This window comes from Protopterus annectens, chromosome 7.part0 (assembly GCF_019279795.1).
Source record: "Protopterus annectens isolate FY-2018-M chromosome 7.part0, PAN1.0, whole genome shotgun sequence".
Lineage (NCBI taxonomy): Eukaryota > Metazoa > Chordata > Ceratodontiformes > Protopteridae > Protopterus > Protopterus annectens.
Window position 1 is genome coordinate 1,212,673,058 of NC_056739.1, and position 24,080 is coordinate 1,212,697,137.

The following is a 24,080-nucleotide window of genomic DNA, read 5'->3' on the forward strand; positions in this document are numbered from 1 at the left end:
ACATTTCTGCAACCACTAATTAGCTGGACTAGCTGGTAAGAAAAAGTATTAATGGCCAAACTGTTTTCAGCTATCCACTTAATTGTTTTGTTAGTGTTTCCTGACAAAGGTAGGGGCATGGTCATTTTGTCACAGTATGACTATGCCTTCAGGATGTCTGAAATTTTAAACGACCAGTCTACTTATATGTGGGCCAGTATCAATGAGGTTAACAGGGCCTGTTCGAAAATTGATTTGTTTTTGTTAGATGCACTATTTCAGGGTATGTTAGATGAGGAAGAACACAAGTATCTGTCGGTGCCACATCCTGTTATTCCGGTAATTTTCGGCATACCGAAGACACATGTCTATTTCTAAACCCCCTTTTAGACCCATTGTGGCTGCTAAGGGGTCTAAAACTGTGCCATTGGCAGCTTTTGTGAATTCTTATACCAAAATAGTTTTGGGGGAATCTGAACATTATTTTAAGGGGACTCCTGGCATTGTTTAGAAAGACTTAGGGGTGTTTATTTATCTGAGCCCTTCACGTTTCTTACCATAGACGTGATAAATTTATTTACCACCATACCCCATGAGGAGGGCCCTGATTTCTTTAGAAAAAGCTTAGTCAACAGCAAACTTGCAATAAGAACAGGATTAACTTGCTGGTTGATCTAATGGAATTGGTCCTTAAGAATAATTTTTTTGCTCTTCAAAGGGGAAATTTACCAACAAAGTGCAGGAGTGGCCATGGGAGCCAAGTGTGCTCCCGTGTTTGCCAACTTGGTACTTCTATACTGGGAAGTAAATTATATCTTTGCATCTCGATTTATGTCCAAGATCCTGTTATATAACAGATTCTTGGACGATATTCTGATTCTATGGAAAGGGACTGAACAGGAGGCCAATGAATTCCTTGACTTTTTAAATAACATCACTACTTTTTTCAGGTTCAACTTTTGGCATGTGTGTGAGATAAATTATTTAGACATCCATTTGAATTTTGATGGGGGGATTCTTGAAAGTGGTATCCATAGGAAGGAAACTTTTTCGAATTCCATGTTCCATTTTAGTAGTTGTCACCCTTATCACCAGAAGAAGGGAATCATCAAGGGGCAGATGGTCAGACTGTCGAGATTGGTGAGCAACTCTGATACTTTTAAATGTGAGTTGTTTCATCTTGTAGGGATGTTTTTAGATAGGGGATACCCCTTAAAATTAATTTTGATGGTCAAACATGAGGTTTTAAAGAACAGAGATACCCTTTACCAACCTATACTTCGTGCTGGGTTACCAGTAAAACCACCCCAACAACAGTCTGATGGTTCATCTACAATGGTCCTTGGATACAATCACCTCTCCCAAGATATTGTTTCAGCCATTAGCTATGCATGGCACTTTGGTCTTAAGGATGCAAGTAAGGAAATTCTTGGCCCGAGACCTAGGATAGTTTACAGTCAAGGGAGAAATGTTTAAGGACGTTATGGAGAATTCTAGTTGCAAGTCTTTTGTATCTAGAAAGTACAAATGTGAGACCTGTACGGTATGCAAGTACATCAATGATGGCCCATATGTGTCCATACCTGGTTACAGCCATTCTTTGAGCTTCCCGGGAAGGTGCAGCTATAACACTAACATGTTAGTGTATGTTGCCACCTGTATCAGCTGCACCAGTTTTTATGTGGGCAAAACTGCACAAAGACTTAAGGAAGGGATTACTGAACATGTTAGGGCCATCAGAAGAAATAAAGATGCTCACATTGCACTCTATAGGCATAGTCAGTGGCAGCTGGTGACTTCAAATTAAAGGGGGGCTGCAGGAGACAGCTGAATGGGTGGGGCCAATGGGAAGGGGTGTGACAAACTAGAAATGGGTGGAGCTATGCTCAAAACCACAACAACTGGAACTTTAAATACGCTGCCCTGGGTGCCAAACTGTCATTACGAGAGTCCAATCAAGACAAAATGAAGTGTAGAAGAAAAAATATTTCAATGCATTGGCTACATGACAACTTACTTAATATCTAGATGGAAACACAAAGGTTGTGAGGCATGACAAAATAAATTGCTTTTTAAATACATTACTGGAATGCCAGTCAAAATCAAGTATAAAATAAAACTAGCAGCACTCAGCTCAAACCACTTCTCCTTGCACTGCAGTTCTAATTATAATTTTTATTCAGCTTTATAAAATTGCCAAGTAACATGCTGAAAGTAGCAATCTCTGTGATACCCCCCACTTGTAAAAATGTTTTTTATCCAAAAAAGACCTGCTGCTTGACCACCACTATCTACTTGTTTCATGGGGAACACATGATCAAAGTAAAAAATGAAAAGCGAACAAGAAACCAGCTCAAGATAATTTGCTTAAAGGATTACTGCACAAGTTATGGACCACACATGATAGATTGGCATTCTGTTTAGTTTACGGGTAAAGCCTGCAAAGATAACTGCAAGTCCCCAACAAATGTAATGAACTTCTGAAAATACTGTAATCCTGTCTTTTATTGCAAATACTGTCATATGCATTTCAGTACCTAAGGCTTATATGTTATCTAGTTATGTAAATATTCTCTGCATGGCAACAATGAAAAGGCTTTCAATGTTGGTAATTCTTTAACAGTATGCTTATTAAAGCTTACTTGCATCTTGCAATCTCCGCCAAGCGTACCTGCTGGTCAATAAAGCATTGCTACTTTAACACAGAGCAACAGGGCACTGCAACAGCATGCATTTTCTGAATAATAAGAAGCATAAATCAACAGTATAAAAATATGACCGAAAACCAGAACATTCTGCAAAATCAAGGACAGATGAAAAGCCATGGTCCTACTTGTGGTCTACCTTGGATGGGGGAATACTCTGCACACTTACACTGCATAACTGCACCTTGCCTTGCTTGGACACATCCAGAGCCACTACAATGGGGAGTGGAGTGCAATAAGTAGGTCACAGTTTGAAATGTCTCTGGCTAACTGTGATGGCTCTGACACTCATATCTCTCAACCTCAGAGTAAGAAATCTGGACAAAGCCATACATAGAAGTGGGACACAGGCCCAAAAATAATGACAGTGTTTAAATATTGCTCTTATAAACTTAGAAAGATAATAGAATAGTAGTAGGTCTTGCATTAGTATGAATTTTTGAAGGTATGAAATCTGAAACTCAAATGTCTGCCATTATTTTCTAACTTCAGTCTTTAATGATTTGCTACTAATTTGCCAGAAAACCGCAATTTTATGAAAAACGGACCAAAAATGTTATGCAAAAATATAAAATTGCCACACGATACAGCTGGGAACCTGTTAAAGAAGGGACACCTTTTTAAAATTAGTACTGTTAACTTGAGCAGCTGACAAAATAAGCTCTACATGCATTTCTGAAATAAAAGTAATCTATAACTCTGATCATTACAGTTATTTATAATTGTAAACCTTCCACGTTTTCTTCCAAAATTGCCATTTTGCAGTGGGATTATTAGGGGGAGAGCAACATTTTGAGCCAAAATTGGAGACAGTTGAGAGGTTTGGATATTCCTAATTCTATAATGCGATTTATTTGCACGTACCTCTCAACCTCTTAATGCAGGAAATCTGGACAAGGCCAAATATATTGGGGGAACATGCAAACCGTACTAAAAATTGCTTTTGTATAAACTTCAGTTGATAGAATAACAGGTCTTGCTTTAGCATGCATTTTTCTGAAGGTTATGACGTCTGAAACTCAATGTCACTCATTATTTAGTGACTTCATTCCTAAATGATTTGGCAGAAAACCACAAATTGTATGAGGAACAAACCAAAAATAAGAAGCAAAAATCTATTAATTCTGCAAAATTCTGGACAGTTGAGAAGTATAGTTCAGCCGGGACTGTCTGAGTTTGCTGCCCTTCCCCCCTCACAAAATCATGGTCGAATGGAGCGACCCCCCTGCAGCCATTCCAGTGTCCCATTCCTTTGTTATTTCGCCCCATTTGCCATAAACACTGTAATGTGCGTACTGCTTTACTTGTGCGATGATATGGATTTCATTTACAGCATAAACCCTAATAGATATCTGCTAAACAAAGCAATGCAGTCTCACAATGAAAATAGACTTGGCATTAAAACTTCTCTGCCCTTGAAACTCACATTCATTGAAACAGCATTGAAACCGACATTCAAAGAAAATACATTTTGCCAGGGGCAGATAAAGATTAATTCTGGGCTGTTTTCAAATCATAGGTCCCTTGAACACGAAACATACACATGCTCTTTGATACACCTTCCTGACTATTACATTATATTCCTTGTACAATACAGTACAGTTGAACTGCCCAATTCAGAACATTTCCATCATAAAAGTCTACTCAAACTTCAACAGTCCACCAGTATCAGTAAATATGCACAATCTCTGAAGAAGTAAAAGCCATCTAAATAATTCCACATTAAAGAAGTCTGCAAACAACTTTATATGTCATTGTTTCATCTACAAATAAAGTGTCTGTTGCCCTTGAAGAATAAATTGCTTATGTTGCATTAAAAAAATGATAATGCTAGTAATATCGCAATAGGGAATGGATGGCAAACTGATAACAGGTTCATAGTTACTAGGTATCTTCGCCAAAGAGGACTGAAGCATCCATCCCTTTTACAACAGAGTACAGTATCAGCAATGGATCTACCTACTGTGGGAGTAGAACCCACAGCCTTCTGCATCAAGAGCAAGTACACTACCTGTTGTGCTATTTACAATATAAGCAAACTGGGCATAAGCAGCACTAAACTTCTGTTCCCCTGCAGCTCTCAGCTCCTTGTAAAATCTACTCGACACTCAGCTGCATCTCTGAACTTTGCAGCACAAGAAATCTGGACAAAGCCAACATTTATTTGGGGAGGGGACAAAAGCCCAAAAACGAGGGACACGTTTTAACATTGCTTGTATAATGTTGGAAAGTTGCTAGAATAAAATGCTGTGTTACCACCATACATTTCACTGCCAAGTATTGAACCCAGGTCCCTGTGCAAAACAGCAAGAACAAAATACCACTGTGCCAAATCATCTATTTTTTATAAAAGAAAGGAAGACAAACTTAAATGGCTACCGTTTAGTGAATTCAGTTCTCACCATAGCTGTCAACATCGTGGCACGAAACACCTGAACAAAGCCAATAATGGGGGAATACAGCCCCCAAACATATTCAGTGAGTTCACTTATCACCATAGCTCTCAACCTTGGCACAAAAAACCTGAACTAAGCCAATAATGGGGGAATACAGTCCAACAAATAGGGACAAATATCTACTGAGGACACTAGAGCAAACCCACACAAACGCAGGGAGGACATGCAGACTCCACACAGAAGGCACCCCAGCCAAGAATCAAACCAGACCACCCATAGCTGTCAGGCAACACTGCTACCACTGCACCACTGCAGTACTGTCTGTTTTAAGTAACAAAAATACAGAAACCACAGATTTTATGAGGAACAGAACAAATATGAGGCAAAAAATCTGCAAATGTTTTAGAAATGGTGGTGGGTAGGGAATTCAGGCTCTTGTCACTTGGGCCCAAGGTACAGGGTTCAAGCCCTTATTCTCATGCGTGCTTGGAGTTCTGGTCTGCCTAACACAGCAGCCAGGAACTAACCACACATGCGCAGAGTCTGAGATTTATTTTTTATTTTTTATTTTTTTATATGTTCTACGGGACAGTGGGGGGACGGGAACTTTATTTTATGCACAGGTGGGGGACCCATTTTACAGGTGGGAGGGCTGCAGTCCCTCAGTCCTATAGCACGAGCCGCCCCGGGGCATAGTGCATGTTGTACTAATTTTAAAAAGTTTATTTTCTTTGTCATTGACAAGGTGAAAAGTAGTGAAAGAGGAGGTGACTTGAATCTAAAGGTGGAAAACTCGGAGACCATGTGGCAACTTAGGCTAAATGCTATGCATCCACGTGGCCTCAATGATAGTATTGCTATTCTTCCTACACTTAAGGCTAAAGCAAATGTGATTAAATAAAATTTCTTTTTTATATATTTAACAACGTATATCAGCATCACATTTTATATCTTTAATCATATTGCACAAGTGCATTTTTATCTTGTATTTTGGTTCAATTATGTTTTTATATTTCATGTATAATCAACTTTTTTTTTTTTTTTAATTTTTGCAATGATGTCATTCAATATGGATTTGTCAGTAGGTAGGGGATGGGGGTATTTAAATGTTTTTTGTACTAACCAGCATTACTCTGATGAAGCCATTCTCATGGTGAAAGCGCTCAGTCGTTGGGATCTTTGTGTTTTGTACTATTAAATCAGTGAAACCATGTTTGTGTTGGGACTTTTTTATTTTTATTACCTTGAAACACAATTTTTCCCAAGACATCTGTCAGTGAAACGCTCCCAAGCTTACCTACTGCAATATGGGCAACTCAACTGCACAGTGAGCAATTTTACTACACTTGTCTTCTCTAGCTTTCAATAGAGCAAGCCCTTTTGTTAGTCCTAGCACAAAAAAGTAGTCTAACTAGCCTACTTTCTTCCCTGGTAGTACATATGGTAAAAAACCTGCTATGATGGATGGGCAGTTTCCCAACCAGCCTGATTCTCATGGGCATCCTAAGGCAATGTATACTGACAACAACATAATCCTAAAACAAACAAATACCGTATGTGAGAGATGTAATTACACTATGAAATTGGAGTCAATTCTCTCACATAACAAACTGGACAGCAAACAGGTTGGCAGCACATGCATTTCACCTTTCTCACCAAGTAAAATCACAACACACAAACTCATGTACGCAGAGGTACTCTGTAGAAGCCTACCAAAAGATCAGAGACCTCCAAAACATAAACTACTTGCACACAATGCTATGCAAATAGTAACCACTACACATTAAACATACACCAGTGTCTTGGCAAATAATCCCGTAAGGCAAAGCACCTAAAAACCTAATGTCTTAGTTGTAGGCGACTCCACAGTGAGACACACAGATATCTCCCACACCAGACTGAACAAAGAGAAGGTTATCGTCAGCTGCCTCTCGGGTGACCGGATCCATCAAATCATGTAAGCACTCAAGTCACTCAACAACAAGTACCATTATGACTCTCTCATAGTCCATATGGGGGTGAGTGACTTGAAACATACTTCTCTGGACTATATGATGTGCGACATGACTGAATTCTGATTGTGTGTCCAAGGCAGTTATGACTTGTAGCCCTAAGCAGCATTCTGCCTTCACCCGGGATGGTGCTGTAATATAAACCAAAAAATAATTGACTTGGTTCCTGGTGTCAGTCCAGGAGGATCCAGTATCTGTCAGCCTGGGAAGACATGGTTCACAGGACATGCTGCTGTCTCCTCTAGCCTTTTGTATACTGGCAAAGGCACTTGCCTCCCCCATAGTGCCTTTTTTAGAAATGTCAAAACAACAACATTTCCGATGTAACAAAATCCACTGGAGGCTAACTAAAGATTTTGCTGTTAATGCTAGGAGTCTAAACGGGAAGCTGCACTCCTCACCTTGGAAGATGCTGATATCTGTGTGGTCAGTGAGACATTGTTTAAGGCCACAGAGAGCACCTCGGCCTTGCAAGGCTACCGTGCCTTCCACACATTCAGACCTCAAAATTAGCATGAAAGAACCAAAGGTGGAGGTGTATTCATCTTCACTAAGGCCAAGTACACTTCAAGACTGGTTACAGTATGACTCTCTCAAACTACTCCATGTCCAGTTTAACTATAGGCATAGTACCCTACAACATCATTGTTACGTGTAGGTCCCGCACCGTGAACCAAGAAAAGTACGCCACCTACCTGGACTTAATGGAGTCACTTGTAATACACCCCAACACCGTAATCATGGGAGATTTCAAATATCCCTCCATCGACTGAGAGACTTACATGAGCACAAACATGCTTGCCTAGGGGTTCCTGAGGTTCCTGGACTTTGTCACCACAAATGCTCTGGAACAGATAGTCTGCATCCCACAAGGGGCTTAAATGGCCTAGACATAGTAGCCACCAGCATGGGGGGGGGGTCACTGCACTCCCACCTGTGTGATGCCCTACCTGCTAAGGTCAGACCATAAATCAGTTTCATTTGAAGTAAATATTGGACCTGACCACCCCCACAGGAGCAAAAAAAAAAAAAAAACTTTACCAAGGCAAGCTACAACCTACCAAGCATGCAATCACAGACAACAATGACTCCTATGCAGAGGTGTATGCAAATGCCTGGTATGAACACTTAACTGTATAGACTCTGCTGTACCTGACAAGATCAAAATCAGGTCCTCCCAAAAAAACAAGCCACGCTGGTGGACCTAAAGTATAAATAGGTTATATAACAAGAGGAAGAAACTGATGCCTAAGAACAAGAGGGAACTGACTCTGTAGAAGAATTATTCCTTCCAAAGCTCAAACAAGCAAATCCAGAAATCTTGTAACGTTCTCTAAAGCGAACTATGAAGCTAAAATAGCATCCCTATCCAAGAATATTCTCAAGGCATTCTTTAACTACATTTGAAATCTAAAAGGAAATGCCCAGCTATGTGCAGAACTGATAGTGGATGACATCACTGAAACTATACTGGAGAAAATTGTCAACCTGCTAGCTGACAGATTTGGTGCAAGCTTCACCCCTGCCTTCATCAGACATGCCCAAAATATAGCTGACCCAGTCCTCTGCCTAGTATCTCCAGACATCAGGTCATATCTGTGCTCTCAAGGGCCAAAAACACAGCCTCACTGAGACCAGATAACATCTGAGGTTGCTTCCTAAACAATCCAAAGCAGCACCTAGGGGGACCCACTTGGTGTTTTCTTTAACCATAGCCTGAGAACTGGCTTTGTTCCAGCAAAGTGGAGAACAGCAACGATAATCCCCTTACACAAACGGGGGCCGTCAACTGACCCTGGCAACTATAGACCTGTAAGTCTACTTCCATGGCCTTGAACATGAGGCTGGTTAATCATTATGGACGTTATCAACAAGGACATAGACGAGCTTCAAACTCTAGACCCAACTCAGTTTGTCTTTGAGTAGATCATGCTTATTTAACCTAGTAAACTTCTTTGAGAAAGTCTCCAAAGCCCTGGATGAAGGCAAAATGGTGCATACTGCCTGTCTTGACCTAGCCAAGGCTTTTGACGCAATTTCCCATTCTGGTATCCTTGAGAAACTCTCCCAGCTGGGGCTCAAACCCTACATCATTAGATGGGTTGCCAGTTGACTCCCCTACAGAACACATACTATCAAAGTTGGTGACTCCACCTCTACCAGTAGACTTGTCATAAGTAGCATACAGCAAGGATCGGTGCTGGGCCCTTTTACTCTTTGGAATGTATTTCTTGGAAGTCCAGGCTAAAGTGGACTGCCTTTGGCTTACAAAGTTCACTAATGATTAATTGGGTGTAAACCCCCAAAGATGTTAACATATTGCAGGAGGGGTTGATGAAGACAAATGACTGGTGCCAAAACCATGGCCTAAAACTAAACACAAAAAAGTACATTATTATCCCCTTTGGCAAAGTGGAATTCCCTACTAATTACAATAGTGACAGCACCTCACCAAGTTCAAACCCAGTGGTGCAAAATCTGATAACACAGGTTGATAGCAATCTGAACTTCAACCACCAAGTTTCCAGAGTGGTAAAGGAAAGCCTTCTGTGTTGTGCATAGCATAAGTAAAGGCATTGCATCCAGGTCTAAGGATGCAATGACTCCACTGTACTAGACCCTCATCAGACCATTAGTAGAGTAGAGTGCCCCCTTTTCCACGTACCTCACCAGACTCCTGCAGCAGCTGGAGAGACCACAAGAGGTTTCTCACCAAGAAAGTACAGGGTCTCCAAACCATGGCCTATGTGGACAGACTGAAAGCCCTGCCACTGTACTCTGCATCTTATATAGACTGCTGAGAGGTGACCTTGTGTCTGGCCTACAGGGCAGTCTCTGACCCTGCCCTGATGGAAATGCTGCACTTCTGCAAGTCAAATTGCACAAAAGTCCCTCTCTCTAGGGATCTTAACCTAGCCTGTGACATAAACAGCACATGATGGAGAGGTGGATGTCTCTCCCAGAGATTTCTGCTCCTCTGGAATAAACTTCCAGTTCGTGTGAAGCACAGCTCCTCACTGACTCTATTCAAGCACAACCTAGACAAATGGATGTAAGACCGCAAGTTCACCGGGGGGGTGGCACCCATGTCCCTCAGGATTAACATGGCTAGGCTTATAAGGGCTGTAGGGCTGTTAGCTTAGTAACCTCCTATGAACATATGACTTTCCAGCCTGGGGAGTGGAGGTTGTCAGCATTGAACCCAGGATCAGTAGGTGCCTTGGTCCCATTGATGGAAGGCAGTCTGTCAGGGCTGAGTTTGGTGCCAATGCACTTGGTGTTTAACATTGGCCTAGGCTAATGGGTTGTCTCAAGCGTGGTGTGGACTATGGTCTTAATGTTTATGATGCAGACTGACCTGAATTTCTCTCCCTTTGTGCCATTTCTTACTGTGGCTTTAGTTGCAAGAGAGGACACTTCTTTGCTTGGCACTTCAGCTGCCCACCATCTTTTCATTGAGCAAAACAGTGGGGATCAGAGGTCCTTTACATGATCAGGCTTAGATATCTAGTTCTTTACTGGCCTCCTCATCACCCTCAAACCCAGTAGAAATCGAACTTATAAGAAGCGCTCCCGTTGATGTTCCAAAGTTTGGGAAAATGGGGGGGGTGGGGGGTATGGACTCTAACCTTTTCCATAAAAAATCCAACAGAAGGCCATCTGTTCCCCTTTGTTTCTTACTGGCTGGTCCCTCCTTTTAACAAGATAGTACTCTTAATGGTGAAGAATGCACAGGGGAAGACCCTAATATGTGTCTTATGCCCTCAGGAGGTCAGACAGGGTACTCCAGGCTGCTAAGTACTAGATCTGCTGGTCAGTGATTCCCTAGCCAGATTCCATTGTTGCTTCAGTTGCCCTTGAAGTAATTCCTGCTGCCCATCCTGTGGATAAGGACTCCAGTACCATGGGTAGGTGTTGGAAGCATATTTACGCATCCTGAATATTCTCTTTGAGGGCAGTAAACTATCTCCCTTATGGTACGAGTAAGAGCTAGCTGATGAAAGACTTATTTGATGGGTTGCTTTTGGAGAATTAAAGATAAAGGTGCAGTCTCATTTGATAACTGCGTCTTCTCCTGCAAACCTTGCCATGCATCTGTCAGAGTTCTGCAGGTACTGCAGTGATGGCAGCAGGCATAAATATCACCCTTTTGCCAATATGTCTGGTTGCAATGTACACACTTTATTTTTAATGCTTTCTTAGAGTTGCCCATTTTAGCCCATCAGTAATGGTCACCCAAGGACATGGTGAAGGGAGGATAATGCCCTCACTGTTGCTGGTGTAAAGTTCAAAAACCCACCTGATATCATCACAAGGATACAATGAGCATGCATTAGTTCTGACTTTGTTATGGTCAACAAATATGGAATAATTAAGGATCTTGAATAAACATTACCGTGGTATTTTCAGAGTGATAACCAACCTGGATGTAGAACCAGTTGGCAACAATAAGAGTATACCATGGTCCTACCTCAGGTGGACAGAAGTCTGATCCCTGCAATCAGGAGTTCCCTTTCTGTCCACTCAAATGGGCTGACCATTATGCATAAGTGGATTAGGACAATGTAAATGCTATACAGTTCTCTTCCATACTCCACTCCTGTCACACCATTGTCAGACATACTACCTCATGAGATGAATGTGACAAGGAAAGAGTCCATGCTTGTCTTGTACCTCATTAAGAAGGATTGTATCAGTGGACATTCCAAATTAAAATTCACAGCCTAATGTGGAAAAGAGCCATCCAAGAGGTCCCACACTACACTGGAAAGGATTGAGTTATTACTTCAGGTTCTTTTTAGTTTTTACAGAGACAAATGGCGTCAGGTCTATACTTTTGTCTAAGGGGGTTTACAAAAATGTATACTCAGTGAATCTTTTTGGAAGGGAAAGGAGGACTGCACTGTGTTCAGTCTGTCACAAGGAGACTGGATGTGTTTTTTTACTTCCAACATAACAAGGATTGCTGTGATGTCCTGGAGGTTTCTGTATGTTTGTGTAGAAGATGGACCTTTTCAGTTTTGAACACTTCCATCAGCTCTTTTAGTGTCCATGATATTTTTGAAATGCTCTTCCATAGCTGCATTGAAATAGAGGGTGCATGGGATAAATAGTGTTTCCTTACATATGCACCTGGTTCATAGCTGTTCCAACACGAGACATACTAATTTCTGCAAGAGATGTCTTCTAGTCTTTGAGAGCCACAGTGTGTACTAAGTTCAAGAGGGAGCTGTTTGAAATGTTCATTTCATGCACACTGCATACTCTGTCCTGTAGAGCAGTCCTTCCATTATAAAACAGTTCTTCAGATTGTTCATTCTCATTCAGTGCTTGAGTTTGTCTGACTCTCAAGGCAATTGGTCTCATGGCAGCAACTATTTATGTGGTTCCTTATATCACACTGTATATGAGAGTTCTTCAGTGGTCCTTGAATATTAAGTAGTCAGAACTGACAAATTCCAAGACAAAGCACATTGAAGGTTTCCAGGGTTTGCAGCATTCACTTTGTGTGGTAACTTTACACTCACTCACTCACCTAACTTTGGGCAGTCCATTCCAGTCCATTCTCCTCTTGTACCTTTTTAAATTTTGTGGACATTCCAAACTAAAATCTACAGATAACCAATAGACTGAACATGAAATTCATCAACATCCATAAGGTAAAAAAATATTAGAGGCTTACCTTGCCTTTGAGGGAATTGGGTATATGCTGTTTACATGTACATGGTTTAAAGACTTCTCCTCCATTCCACAGATGCTAGGCTATAACTCGTTCCACTCAGTATGGCCCAGTGACAAATACGATGGTGCATTAATTTCTGTATCAGTCCTGTAAACATATTGTGGCATAACGTACTTAACACCCAGGTTTCATTATGCACTATGAAGTACACTTTAGTTTTACACAATATTTACCCCCTCCATGTCATGTCAAGAGCCTGAGTACTTTCTTGATAATTTATAACCTTCCCTATAATTTAATGGTGTCGAACACATTTTAAAAATAACAACAAAGACAAAAAAAATTCCCAGCTGTGCTAAGCTAAATGTCACCCCACTCCCTTTTCACTCTATCTCCCTTTCAGTGATTTTTCAAAAGGCTACTATGGTGCATTGAACATTTCCCACTGTTTCAGTCAACTGGGCCTTTACATTAGATCTTCCTAGCAACCTATTCATGAATTGCTCATGGCCCTCTGTGATACGTTAAATAATTGTATTGATAAATTCATCATTGTGAGGCCTAACCTAGTGGTGGGTTATGAAATTAAGACATATTTAACATAAAAGAGCATATAAAGCCTTGAAACTTACACAACCCAATGCAACAAACCTTAAAGTCAGCTCTGTCAAAAAGGAATTGGCCAAAACAATCAAAAGAAGCAAAATTTCTTTCAAGGTAAAGCTTACCATTAAGAAAGGTGACAATAAAAAAGATCTTAAACAACTGTATTAAAACAATGAAGAGAGAGAAAAGAATATAATATACTAAAAGAAAATGGTGGCAACATAACAGTCCTAGAGTACTGAAGCCTGTTCTGTAACCTTCTTGCACACCATCTGGTACAGTGCAACGAGAACCTGAGGGCGTCTTACAGTGAAAGACTGTAGCAAGTCTCTGTCTTCTCAGCGCATCATCTTTTTGCTTTCTAAGAGGAGATTTGTATCTGACGTACATACCATTAAAGGACCACTTACTGCTTGAAACCTTTGGTTCAGAATGCCTCTTGGTATCCTGAACATGAAGACACTCAACTTCAATAAATATTAATGTCAAAGGTACCATAAAACATAACCATTTCATATCTCAAATATGTCAAAACTATAGAATAAACAGCCTCATTTGAGCTGTGCACATCGATTCATACCTTCAAGAAGGAACTGGATGACTGCATAGGCACTTCTAAGTCCCATTATGGGATCCAGAGCATCATTTATTTCACTGGTCTTGAGTTTGTTGTTCACCAAACCTAGAAACTTTTAGATATGTAAAAACCTTGCATCTTGGAAGGTAAGGTACCTCAGTTTGTGGTATATAATATAAATGGAAAAAGCACACCGTCTGTTTAATGCCCCTGATGTATGGGTTTGTTGTTTCTTGTAAGTTAACCAGTTTTATATTTATTGTTTATACATCTGCACTGAATATTGCAATCTGATGTACATATTTTGACATGATCCCATCCAAGTGATAAATTGTGGAACACAAAGGAATTGTGGTAAGCAGGAAGATGTCATGGGTTTTCAAGTGAAAGTAGGGTTGTAGAGAAAAGGGGATCATCAGAGAAGAGGCTGAGTAGTAGAGTACCATTAAATCATTCCAAGATCAGGTCAGGTAATACCTGCATCACACACCTAGCAATGCAGAGTTCTTTAGATTGTAATACACTTCCTTAATCCACATCAATTCATCCAATTTCATCTTAAATTGAGAATATTCAGCTGATATTCTTGTATATGAAGGTTAACTTCTTCTTCTTCTTCTTCGTTTGGCTTTTCCCGGTTAGGGGTCACCACAACGGATCACCGGTCCGCTCATGATTGGCAGTGGAGTTTTTACAGTGTCGAGTTGCCAGCCCGGCGCCCAACCTTCCACAGAAGGCACACACACACACACACACACACACACACACACACACACACACACACACACACACACACACACTCACACTCACACCTAGGGCCAATTTAGAGTGTCCAATCCACCTGCAGCATGTCTTTGGGATGTGAGTGGAAACCGGAGCACCCGGAGGAAACCCACGCGACCACAGGGAGGGCATGCAGACTCCGCACAGAAGGCACCCCAGCCGAGGAGCGAACCAGAGCATATCCCTTAAATATGGGCTAGCCTGTATCAGTATACCCATCTTGTTTCATTATTTTGTTGATGGCCATTTTAAACCTCTCTGATGAGATAGATTGTCATTATAGAGGTTGGTAACAAAAGGTGATCTTGCTTTGCCAGCATTAAACTTATTGTACAGGTTTAGTGTGCACACTTCTTGTTTATTTTAGTGTAACTAATGATGTCCTTCTATTCATCTGTTGCAGTAATCATTACATGAGGGACCTCCAGACCGTAGGTAACCTGACGTCGGCCAGTATACAAAAGACTTTTACTACTATAGGGTGCGTGGTACATCCCACGTAGGCTGCAATCGAACATCTGCCATAAAAGTGACGTAGGCATGCACTATCCTCAGAACTTCTGTGCCGCTAGATCGAATGCCAGATTCTAATGTGTATGGTCTGATTCAGAGTTGTTTCAGATTCTTCAAATTTCACATAAGTATTCTGTTGGGGAATTCTTGACTGTTTTGCTACTGTCTTTGGTTAGGGTTCATGTCATCCAAGAGGGGCAAGTGCCAATGTGGAAGACAAATTCCACACAAGGATAGCCACCTCCATTGCTTGCTCTGCTTAGGCCCAAACCACAACCACAAAAACAGTTTTGTTTGTCAGGCATTTGTGCCAAAGACCTTAAGGAGTAGGTTATCCTCTTTAGCTAACTACCTAGAGAATCCGCGCTTAAAGCTGGTAGCAAAAAGTGCTATGGAGGGATCCTTGGGGCTCAAGGGCGAGTTGATTTTGAAGTGGAAGGCCAAAAAGCAAAGGTCTGAACCTTCTGCTGCACCTCTGGATATCAATGTCTCTTGAGGTGGAGGAGAGCCTGGAGACTCATCTAGTTCACAGTTAGCTCCACAGGTCAAGCCTGACATCTAGGCCACCTTGGGTTTGAGCATAAGCATGTCTTCAGAGGCTGAGAAGGCATCATAGCTCGTGATAACAGAAGGCCGTAAGAGGATTCCTCATATTCTTGTTAGGGAAGAGGTGGAATCCGATCTGATAGAATATAGACCTGTGTTGGTTCTCCAACCCTAAATAGGATAGACTTGTATGCAAAAAAAAGAAACGGAAAACCAAGCATTTGTCCCCACCAAAAGAAACCTGTTAGCAACTGGCAATAATTCACTCGGCGCCTTTTCAGTGCCCTTATGGCCCTTAGGCCTTCTCCAGGTTTTACAGATCCCTCTCCCACTACTGTCTCTTTGCTTAAAAGGAGTAGGGAAAGGGGATTCTTCAGTGGAAGTGGCATCCTTGGGGGAGGAATCCCTGGCCTACTCTTCACAGATCCCTTCTTCCCTGGATTTTGCCTCCTGAGAAGAGGAATCCAGTGGAGCAGATTCAGCTTTGGAAGACCTTTCCTTTTGAGAAACTCTAGCTAAAATGAGAGACCAAATACTAGGGCACCATCCCATTTAAAATGAAGTATAAAAAGATACTATGAGCTGCTGCAGGTGGAATCATCTAGCCCATCAGCTATTCCTCCTGTCTTGCCTGCCTTTCTTGATGTTTTTGCCTCAGCCTCACAGGCACCAGATTCCCAGCCACCCGCCCCCATGAAGCCAAACTGCTTCTATAAGGTCCCTGCAACTTCCTGTTCAGATGCCCTTCTGTGGATCCTTGTGTTATTTCTGTGGCTTCTGACAAGCCATCCAGATTACTGCCATCCACTGTCATCTCCCATCAGATGAGGATAGCAGGATCCTGGATAAACTAGGCAAAAATATGTACACTTCTGCCACTCTAGCATTTAGGGTCATAAATGATCAAACACACATGACCAAATTTGCTTTAGAGCTTATGTCCTAACTTTCACAACTCTTGAGGACAACTCTGCTCTGTTTGGTCCTGCAGCTGTTAACTTGTTCAATCATTGCAGGAAAAGGGTGTTGAATTGTAAGAACTGAAACACATTTTTGTTTCTGCAATACCTAAGTTCCAAAGAAGAAATCCTGCAAAACCTGTGTTTGTGCATAGGCATTTATGTCAACCAGAACTAAAAAGAGTGATGGGAGACCACAACAGCCTAGGACCACTCCTGCAACCCCGCCACTAAAGCAAGCACGTTCCAGACAGATCACCCTTTCGCTGATCGACCCCCCCATCCCACTTTCCTAGCATCCTCCCCTGTCCTTCCCAGCTTGGGAAAGTATAACTCAAGACTCCTGGGTCCTCTCCATTGTGCAGAAAGGGTACTTCATGGTATGGGATCAACTCCCCTCCTTCAGGAACATCCCTCAACCTCCCAGGGAAGAGCTACCTTTTCCCCCAGAGGTTCTGTTAGAATTAATGAACCAAGGATCCATCCAGTATGTTCCCAAAAAACAAATAGCAAGAGGATTATTTTCCAGGTTGTTAGGCTGGTGCCCAGGAAGGAAGATCCCTGGAGACCCATCCTCGACCTGTTCCATCTCAATACCTTACTAAGGGTAACCACTTTCCCGATGCTGACCTTCCAGACTTTGTTCCCACTTATTCTGCCTCAAGTCTTCGTGCTTATCCTGGATATCAAAGATGCATATCTGCACATAACCTATCTATCCCATGTACAGGAAGTTTGTATGCTTCTGTGCATTATCATGGCATTTTCAGTTCTTTTCCTTGTTCTTTGGACTTTCTACCACACCATGAGTCTTCACCAAATACTTAACTTCTGTTATTGCTCACTGCAGACTTCAGGGCATACACATTTTTCCTTATCTGGATGACCGCTGCCTCCTAGCTACCTCCACAGAGGAGTTGGAATAAAATAATTGCCCTTACCATCAATCTTCTAAAAAGTCTGGGGTTCACCATAAACTTAAAGAAATCAGTTCTCACGTCTTTATAGGATCAGAATTTCCAGGGGTGCAGGATACAGACAGATCTTATGAAGGTTTCCCTACCCCTACCAAAGGTACAGGACCTCACCCTTTACTTCAAAAGTCTTCTACTGGTTCACCACATTACAGCCAGAGAATTCCTCAGGGTCTTGGGCCTCATGGCATCCATCGTTCCCATACTTCCCTTAGCCAAACTCCACATGAGAAAATGGCAGTGGTGTCTAAAGTCAGTTTGAATGCAACACCAGCACCCCTTAGAATTCTCCATTCCTCTCATCTCCTCTTGTCTGAAGAGATAATTCAGTGGTGGATACATCGTGTCACTCAACCCAGGACTCCCCTTACACCTTCTTGCTCCAGGTCAAGAGATCTTTACAGAAGCCTCAGTTGTAGGTTGGGGAGCAACATTTGGGTATCTGAAAGCACAAAAGGTCTGTTCTCCCTGTCAACTAAAGGAACACATCAGTGTAAGGGAAATGAAGGTGCCTCTGTTGGCCATGCAGACCTTCCATCCCCTCGTCCAAACAGGACCTCTAAAACTATTTACAGACTATGTGACAGTCCTCTGGTATGTGAACAAACATAGGATGACCAAATCCTACTTATTATACAGGCTAGCTCTTTAGGCTTGGAAGCTGGGAGTAAAATTCCAGGTGACCCTTCAGGCAATGTACATCCCATCTTCACAGAGTTGTGTGGCAGATTACCTGAGCAGGTCCCAAACATGATCCCACAAATGGATGCTTCTAATGGATGTGTTTCTGGACATTGTCCACCAGTGGCGTATTCCTCAAACAGACCTCTTTGCCTCCCCCCATGAACAGACAGCTTCCACAGTTTTGTGCCAGAGAGCCTCATCCTCTGGTCTGGAAAGTGGACCCTCCTCCTTTCTCTTTGAAGGGTGTGTTTCTATATGCATTTCCTCCCCTTCCCTTCATTCCACAAGTCCTGTCCAAAATTCAGCAGGACCAACCAAAAATCTTGCCGGTGATTCACTTCTGGCCAAGACAGCACTCCTTTTGCATTTAGCCAAGAGCAGTCACCACAATTTATCTGAGTAGACCTTCACACACAAAACAAAGGGACCATTATCCATTCCCACTTGTCTACTCTCCAGTTGACCCTGTGAGTGATGGGGTACTAATTCCTTTCAGACACCTATTCTCTGAGGATGTGCTTATAGTCCTGCAGGAGACCAGGAAATCAAATACCAAAGAATCTTATTTAGCCAAATGGAAGAGATTTTCAGGACCCTTATCCATTCCCACTTGTCTATTCTCCAGTTGACCCTGTGAGTGATGGGGTACTAATTCCTTTCGGACACCTATTCTCTGAGGATGTGCTTATAGTCCTGCAGGAGACCAGGAAATCAAATACCAAAGAATCTTATTTAGCCAAATGGAAGAGATTTTCAATCTGGTGTCTGAAACGAAACCAGGCTCCATTGACAGTGGAAATTCCCCTGGTTTTATCTTATGTGAATTACTCAATGCTGGCTTGGTTGGCTCTTCAGTGATAGCCCATATGTCAGCCATATCGAACTGTCTGCCTCTATGTCCCCCCTTAGATAGCAGATTTGAAGCTAAACAATTTCTTAAAGGTGCCCTACATGTTAGACCTCCCAGGAAACCTATTCCATCTCCCTGGGACCCTAATTTTGTTTTGGAAAAGCTGACACTCCCATCCTTCAAGACAGCTTCTTCAGCTTCTCTACAGTATTGCTCCTGGAAAACTGCTACTCCTAACCTTAACTTCAGTCAGATGAATGTCTGAGCTAAAGACCCTTATGGTATCTCCACCCTTTCTGGTCTTCTACAAGGAAAGAGTTTCCCTGCACACAAAGCCCTCATTTATGCCTAAGGTAGTCGGTGACCTGTCTTTAAATCAGTCCATCCACTTACCTACCTTTTTCCGTTCCCCCAAGAACCCTAGTGAGAGGGTGCTCCATACTTTAGATGTCCACAGACAACTTAGATTTTATTTAGACAAAACCAAAGCTGTTGGATCAGCTTTTTGTTTCTTATAACCCCAGGGCCCTAGGGTGGGCTGTGCCCAAGCAGAACATTTCCTCCTGGTTTTCCAAGACCATTATCTTTTGATACACAAACCATGGTAAGACTCTTCCTTCCTCTATTAGGGCTCATTCCAGTAGGACTATTGCCTCATCTGGGACCTTTTTTAAGGGACTGGATACTAATTCAGTTCTTGAAGCAGCTACACGGACCTCAGTCCATACCTTCACTAAACACTACAAATTAGATGGAATCTCTAAATGTAGAGCATGGTTTGCCAGAGTCATACTGCATGGGTTTCTGGAAAGCTCCTCTGCTGCACCTTCCTCCCTTACTCCATGAGCTTTGGTACTCTCCCTCATGTAATGAATACTGCAGCAGATGAATGGAAGGACATAGAATAGTTGTGTAAGATCTTACCATAATGATAGATGTCCTTCTCTTCACTGTTGCAGTATTCCTATTCCTTCCTCCTTCCCCCCTGGCCTTGTTTCTTGTTGGATGACTCTTATCCTGCTTTCTTAGGTTGGCATTCTTCCTGGGGCAGTCTGTTCTGAGGATGGTGCGTGTGTGTATCACTTTTATGGCCAATGTTCGGTAATGGCCTATATGGAACATAACATGTACCTTAGTAGTAAAAGTTTTTTGTATACTGGCTGACATTGAGTCGCCTACAGTGGAGAAAACTACCTTATGTAATGAATACTGCAACAGTGAAGGGAAGGACATCTGTTGTTATGGTAAATTTTACATAACTATTCTATATTTTGGTGACTCTTATCATTATTATTTCCAAAAACTTAATTTCATTTGGTCGTGTCAGAAAATAGTCAAATTCCCCTATATGTGTTATCAAAAAAGTATATATTTTTACTAAAATTCTCAAATCTATTGTAATCCTAGTGTTAAATATAATCCCACTTAAGTTTAGTCTGTTAATACTGAGTGTCATCATTCTTATTTTTATCTCGGCATTATTAAGGCATTTCTCTTTTCTGTTTTTTTTGCCCCATATATCCAAGCCATCAATCTTCCCCCAGTTAGACACCCTAATTTGTTTCCTTTACTTTTGGGTTTTGCAATGTAGGAGTGAGAGCTTCCAGGGGTGTCATTCAGGCAGCCATGAGGGTGTTTTGGGCCCTTACCAGCATCCTGGCAATGAGGGTGTATGCTATGGCTTAACTCCACCCCTTGGGGGTAGAATGGATGATCCAGATTACTGTGAAAACTCGGAATGGTTTCTATGTGTGTGTGCAAGCTCCCTCATACCCAGTATGAAGGCTGCCACCCATTGGTAGATTGGTGAGCCTAAGGTCTGTCTCAGACCATTTATTTGCATACTAGTCCTTCCTCTGAGGGGGGACCTTGGTAGTGCATAGCCACCTCTCACCCTGCCCTTTCTGGCAGGAAAGACACACCCATCCTTCTCTGCCAGTACCCTCATGCCGCTGAGCTGCCTATTAAACTTGAGTCACCCAGGCCATAGTCAAGACTTTATCCCTCTGTGCCAGTAGTACTGGCTATCTCAGCATTATATGAATATTATTGACTGTAACACCCTTACACTCATGTCTTTTGTTTGCTGGATGTGTTTTAATTATTCAGTTAAATTTTGGAGTTTATTGTGTTCCATCCAAATTTTGCTACCTTACATTTACCTACTCTAAGTGGTAATCTCATTTGGAGTTGTCCAAGTATGCATCTCTCTTAAGTAGTCCTTTGTTTTAGCTATGTGTTTTGTAGACTAGCAAGTAATCTTGTCTTATTAACTATTTCATTGACTTTGAGAAAGTTGTGAACAGAACTGGCTCCAGTCCTGAAACATGGGAAGCACCTTTGTGTAAACTAATCCATTCAGATGTGTACCTCAGCACTTGTACGCAGTGTTGCCTTCCCTTCAACCAGTTAGTTGTCTGACTGTGAACAGGTTTACATAATATGAAATTGAGCGGTAAGTTATCTCCTTGCGTAGAATAGTGTCAGATGCCATAGTTAAGGTAAAGTGCAGTAGGCGAGATACCTTTATGCAAGACTCTACTAACTGGTTCATAGAAGTCTGCTAGGCTGGCAAAATTGTGGCTTGTACAAAAGTGTGTTTTATAATATCTAATTAATTCATCTTTGTCTCTGAAATAATTAAAGGATTCAAAAAAAAAGTTCTGCCTCTGCAGACACTAAAGTAGGGGCAGGGGGAGAGGAAAGAGGGCCAACCTAAGCATAGGACCACAGGATGTTAACTGTGTGGTTAGAAAATTAGCTGGTAAGTATTTGTGCCAAATAAATGCACCAATGCACCTGGACAATAGCAACCAGCTGGTTGGGTGATATACTGCACAGGGCAAGAGCAAGGTTGTAATGGCAGCTTTGAGCTACCAAGACTAAAGTAAGAATGCAGTCACCAAAGTGAACCAAATGCTTACGTCCATCCATAGAGGAATTTAGAGGTGAGGGGAGCTGACAACCTCTGCACAAGGCACTGGCTGATCTGTATGCGAATAACTGTGGATGCAGTCACAGGTGAATAGATAAGTAGACAACAGGCAGTTAATAATACAGTACAAGGTGTACTGATGAGGCCTCATTGGAGTATTGTAGGCATTTCTGCAAACTGTGCAACGAAATGGATCTCTGACTTCATGACATTGTACAAAAGAAGGCTACCAGGGTCATGAAAGGGATGAAATGGAATGTAGTTAGTGAATGGGAGAGCTAAGACATTATCTCTTAGGGATAACTAGGAACAGGGACACTGCAGATGGTGGATTGGTAGGATCAAATGTGTGACCTAAAGGGGAAGAGAGCATAATTTACACTTCAGTCTGGACAACAGGAGAATTTTTATTTGAACTTTTGGATGGGGCATAACAGTAGCCAAATGGCTGGAAGAGTTAAGAGCTTGGTAGGGTAAAAATGCTGCTCTACATCTTTTTCCTTTGTACAGTGTAACCTGATTTAGGAGTACATAATGGTTCTGTGGATATCCTGTTTTGGTGTAGAAAAGATTGAGTTATTTCACACTGGAGCATGTTTTGTTAGTAGAGCTTCACATTATTGTTTGCGTTTTATTTTCTATATCTGACACTTGGACTCTCATTTCTATAAATGTAGGTCTTTACTTTGAGTGTACCTGAAGATCAGGATCTTCCAGCAGTAATGGGCAGGTAAGGTTGTGGTTAGGAATTATTTATTTGTTTACATCTGTGATGACCATGTGTCTCTGTTTGTATATGTATAATATTTTTACCCATTAAGTGAACTGGTCTCCAGTGACAACCTGAACCACAGGGAAATGTAAATACAAGAAATAATAATACCAAGGGAAAACAAAATTTGTAATCAAAGGTTATATGCATTGTAAAATAGTAATCACCAGGAGCATACATGAAAAAAGAAATGTACAAAAAGTAGTAATGCACAGTTTTCATAAGCACTTGGTACACAAGTGTGAATATAAATGAACTTTAAACAAGAATAATCGTTCACTTTATGTGCAACTTATAGTCCATTTTAAGTTGTTCAGTTGCAGGATGCATTCTGAAAGTAATGAGTTTTAAATGTAGCTGCATTTTCTGACACAAACCTAAAAAAAGTGAAGTGCGTTTCTAGACAGCTCTTTAACTGGCTGATTGCAGATCTAGAAATCGCTCTCCAACTGTACCATTTAATTATTATTACTCACTAGGAGCATTACCCCTGCTAAAAGGGCTGATACAGTTTATAGCTGAAATGAATACATGTATAAGCACGGCACCATGTAGTATTTACCGTATGAAACCTTATCATAAAATAGCTAACTCTATGCCTCCTTTGGCCCATACATCCTTACTTAGCTAGTATGGAGTCTATGTATTAAGCAAGACACCATTTTTCTGGGAGTTTTCAATAACCCGTCTGTAAATTAGAAGACTTCAACATCCTCAAATATGTATGCCTAGAGATTTCTTAATGCCATCAATACAAACTCAGTGGACCAGTTAATCCTCATCCACATCAGCAGGGATACATTCTTGGATATGGTCCTTATAAATATGGGGCTTTTTTTGCTCCCCACAAGTTGCTGCTTCCTCCCTGGTCATATTGGTTCACAAGTTGATCACATTCACCGTAAGACTAAAGCCTGAAGCACCTTCCAATAGCTTGGTATTCAGAGATTGTGCAAAGGCTAATCTCCTAAAATTGAGTGATGACCTGGTTAAATTCAAAAGTCCTTCCATCTTGATGACCTCCCTACTTGTGCAGAATCTTTCACTGGCGAATTTCATACACATTTAAATAGCTGCATAAACACATCTGTTCCTCTCAGAAATAA

The 24,080-nt window shown here is 41.5% G+C and overlaps 1 protein-coding gene across 1 annotated transcript in view; it reads left to right on the top strand.

Moving 5' to 3' along the window:
• The window catches only part of LOC122806979, a 388,827-nt gene that overhangs the window by 46,688 nt on the left and 318,059 nt on the right, over positions 1-24,080 (top strand). Inside the window, exon 4 of the mRNA XM_044077841.1 lies at positions 22,880-22,932. Coding sequence (XP_043933776.1) covers positions 22,880-22,932 — 53 coding nt within the window. The remainder of the gene's footprint in view (positions 1-22,879; positions 22,933-24,080) is intronic.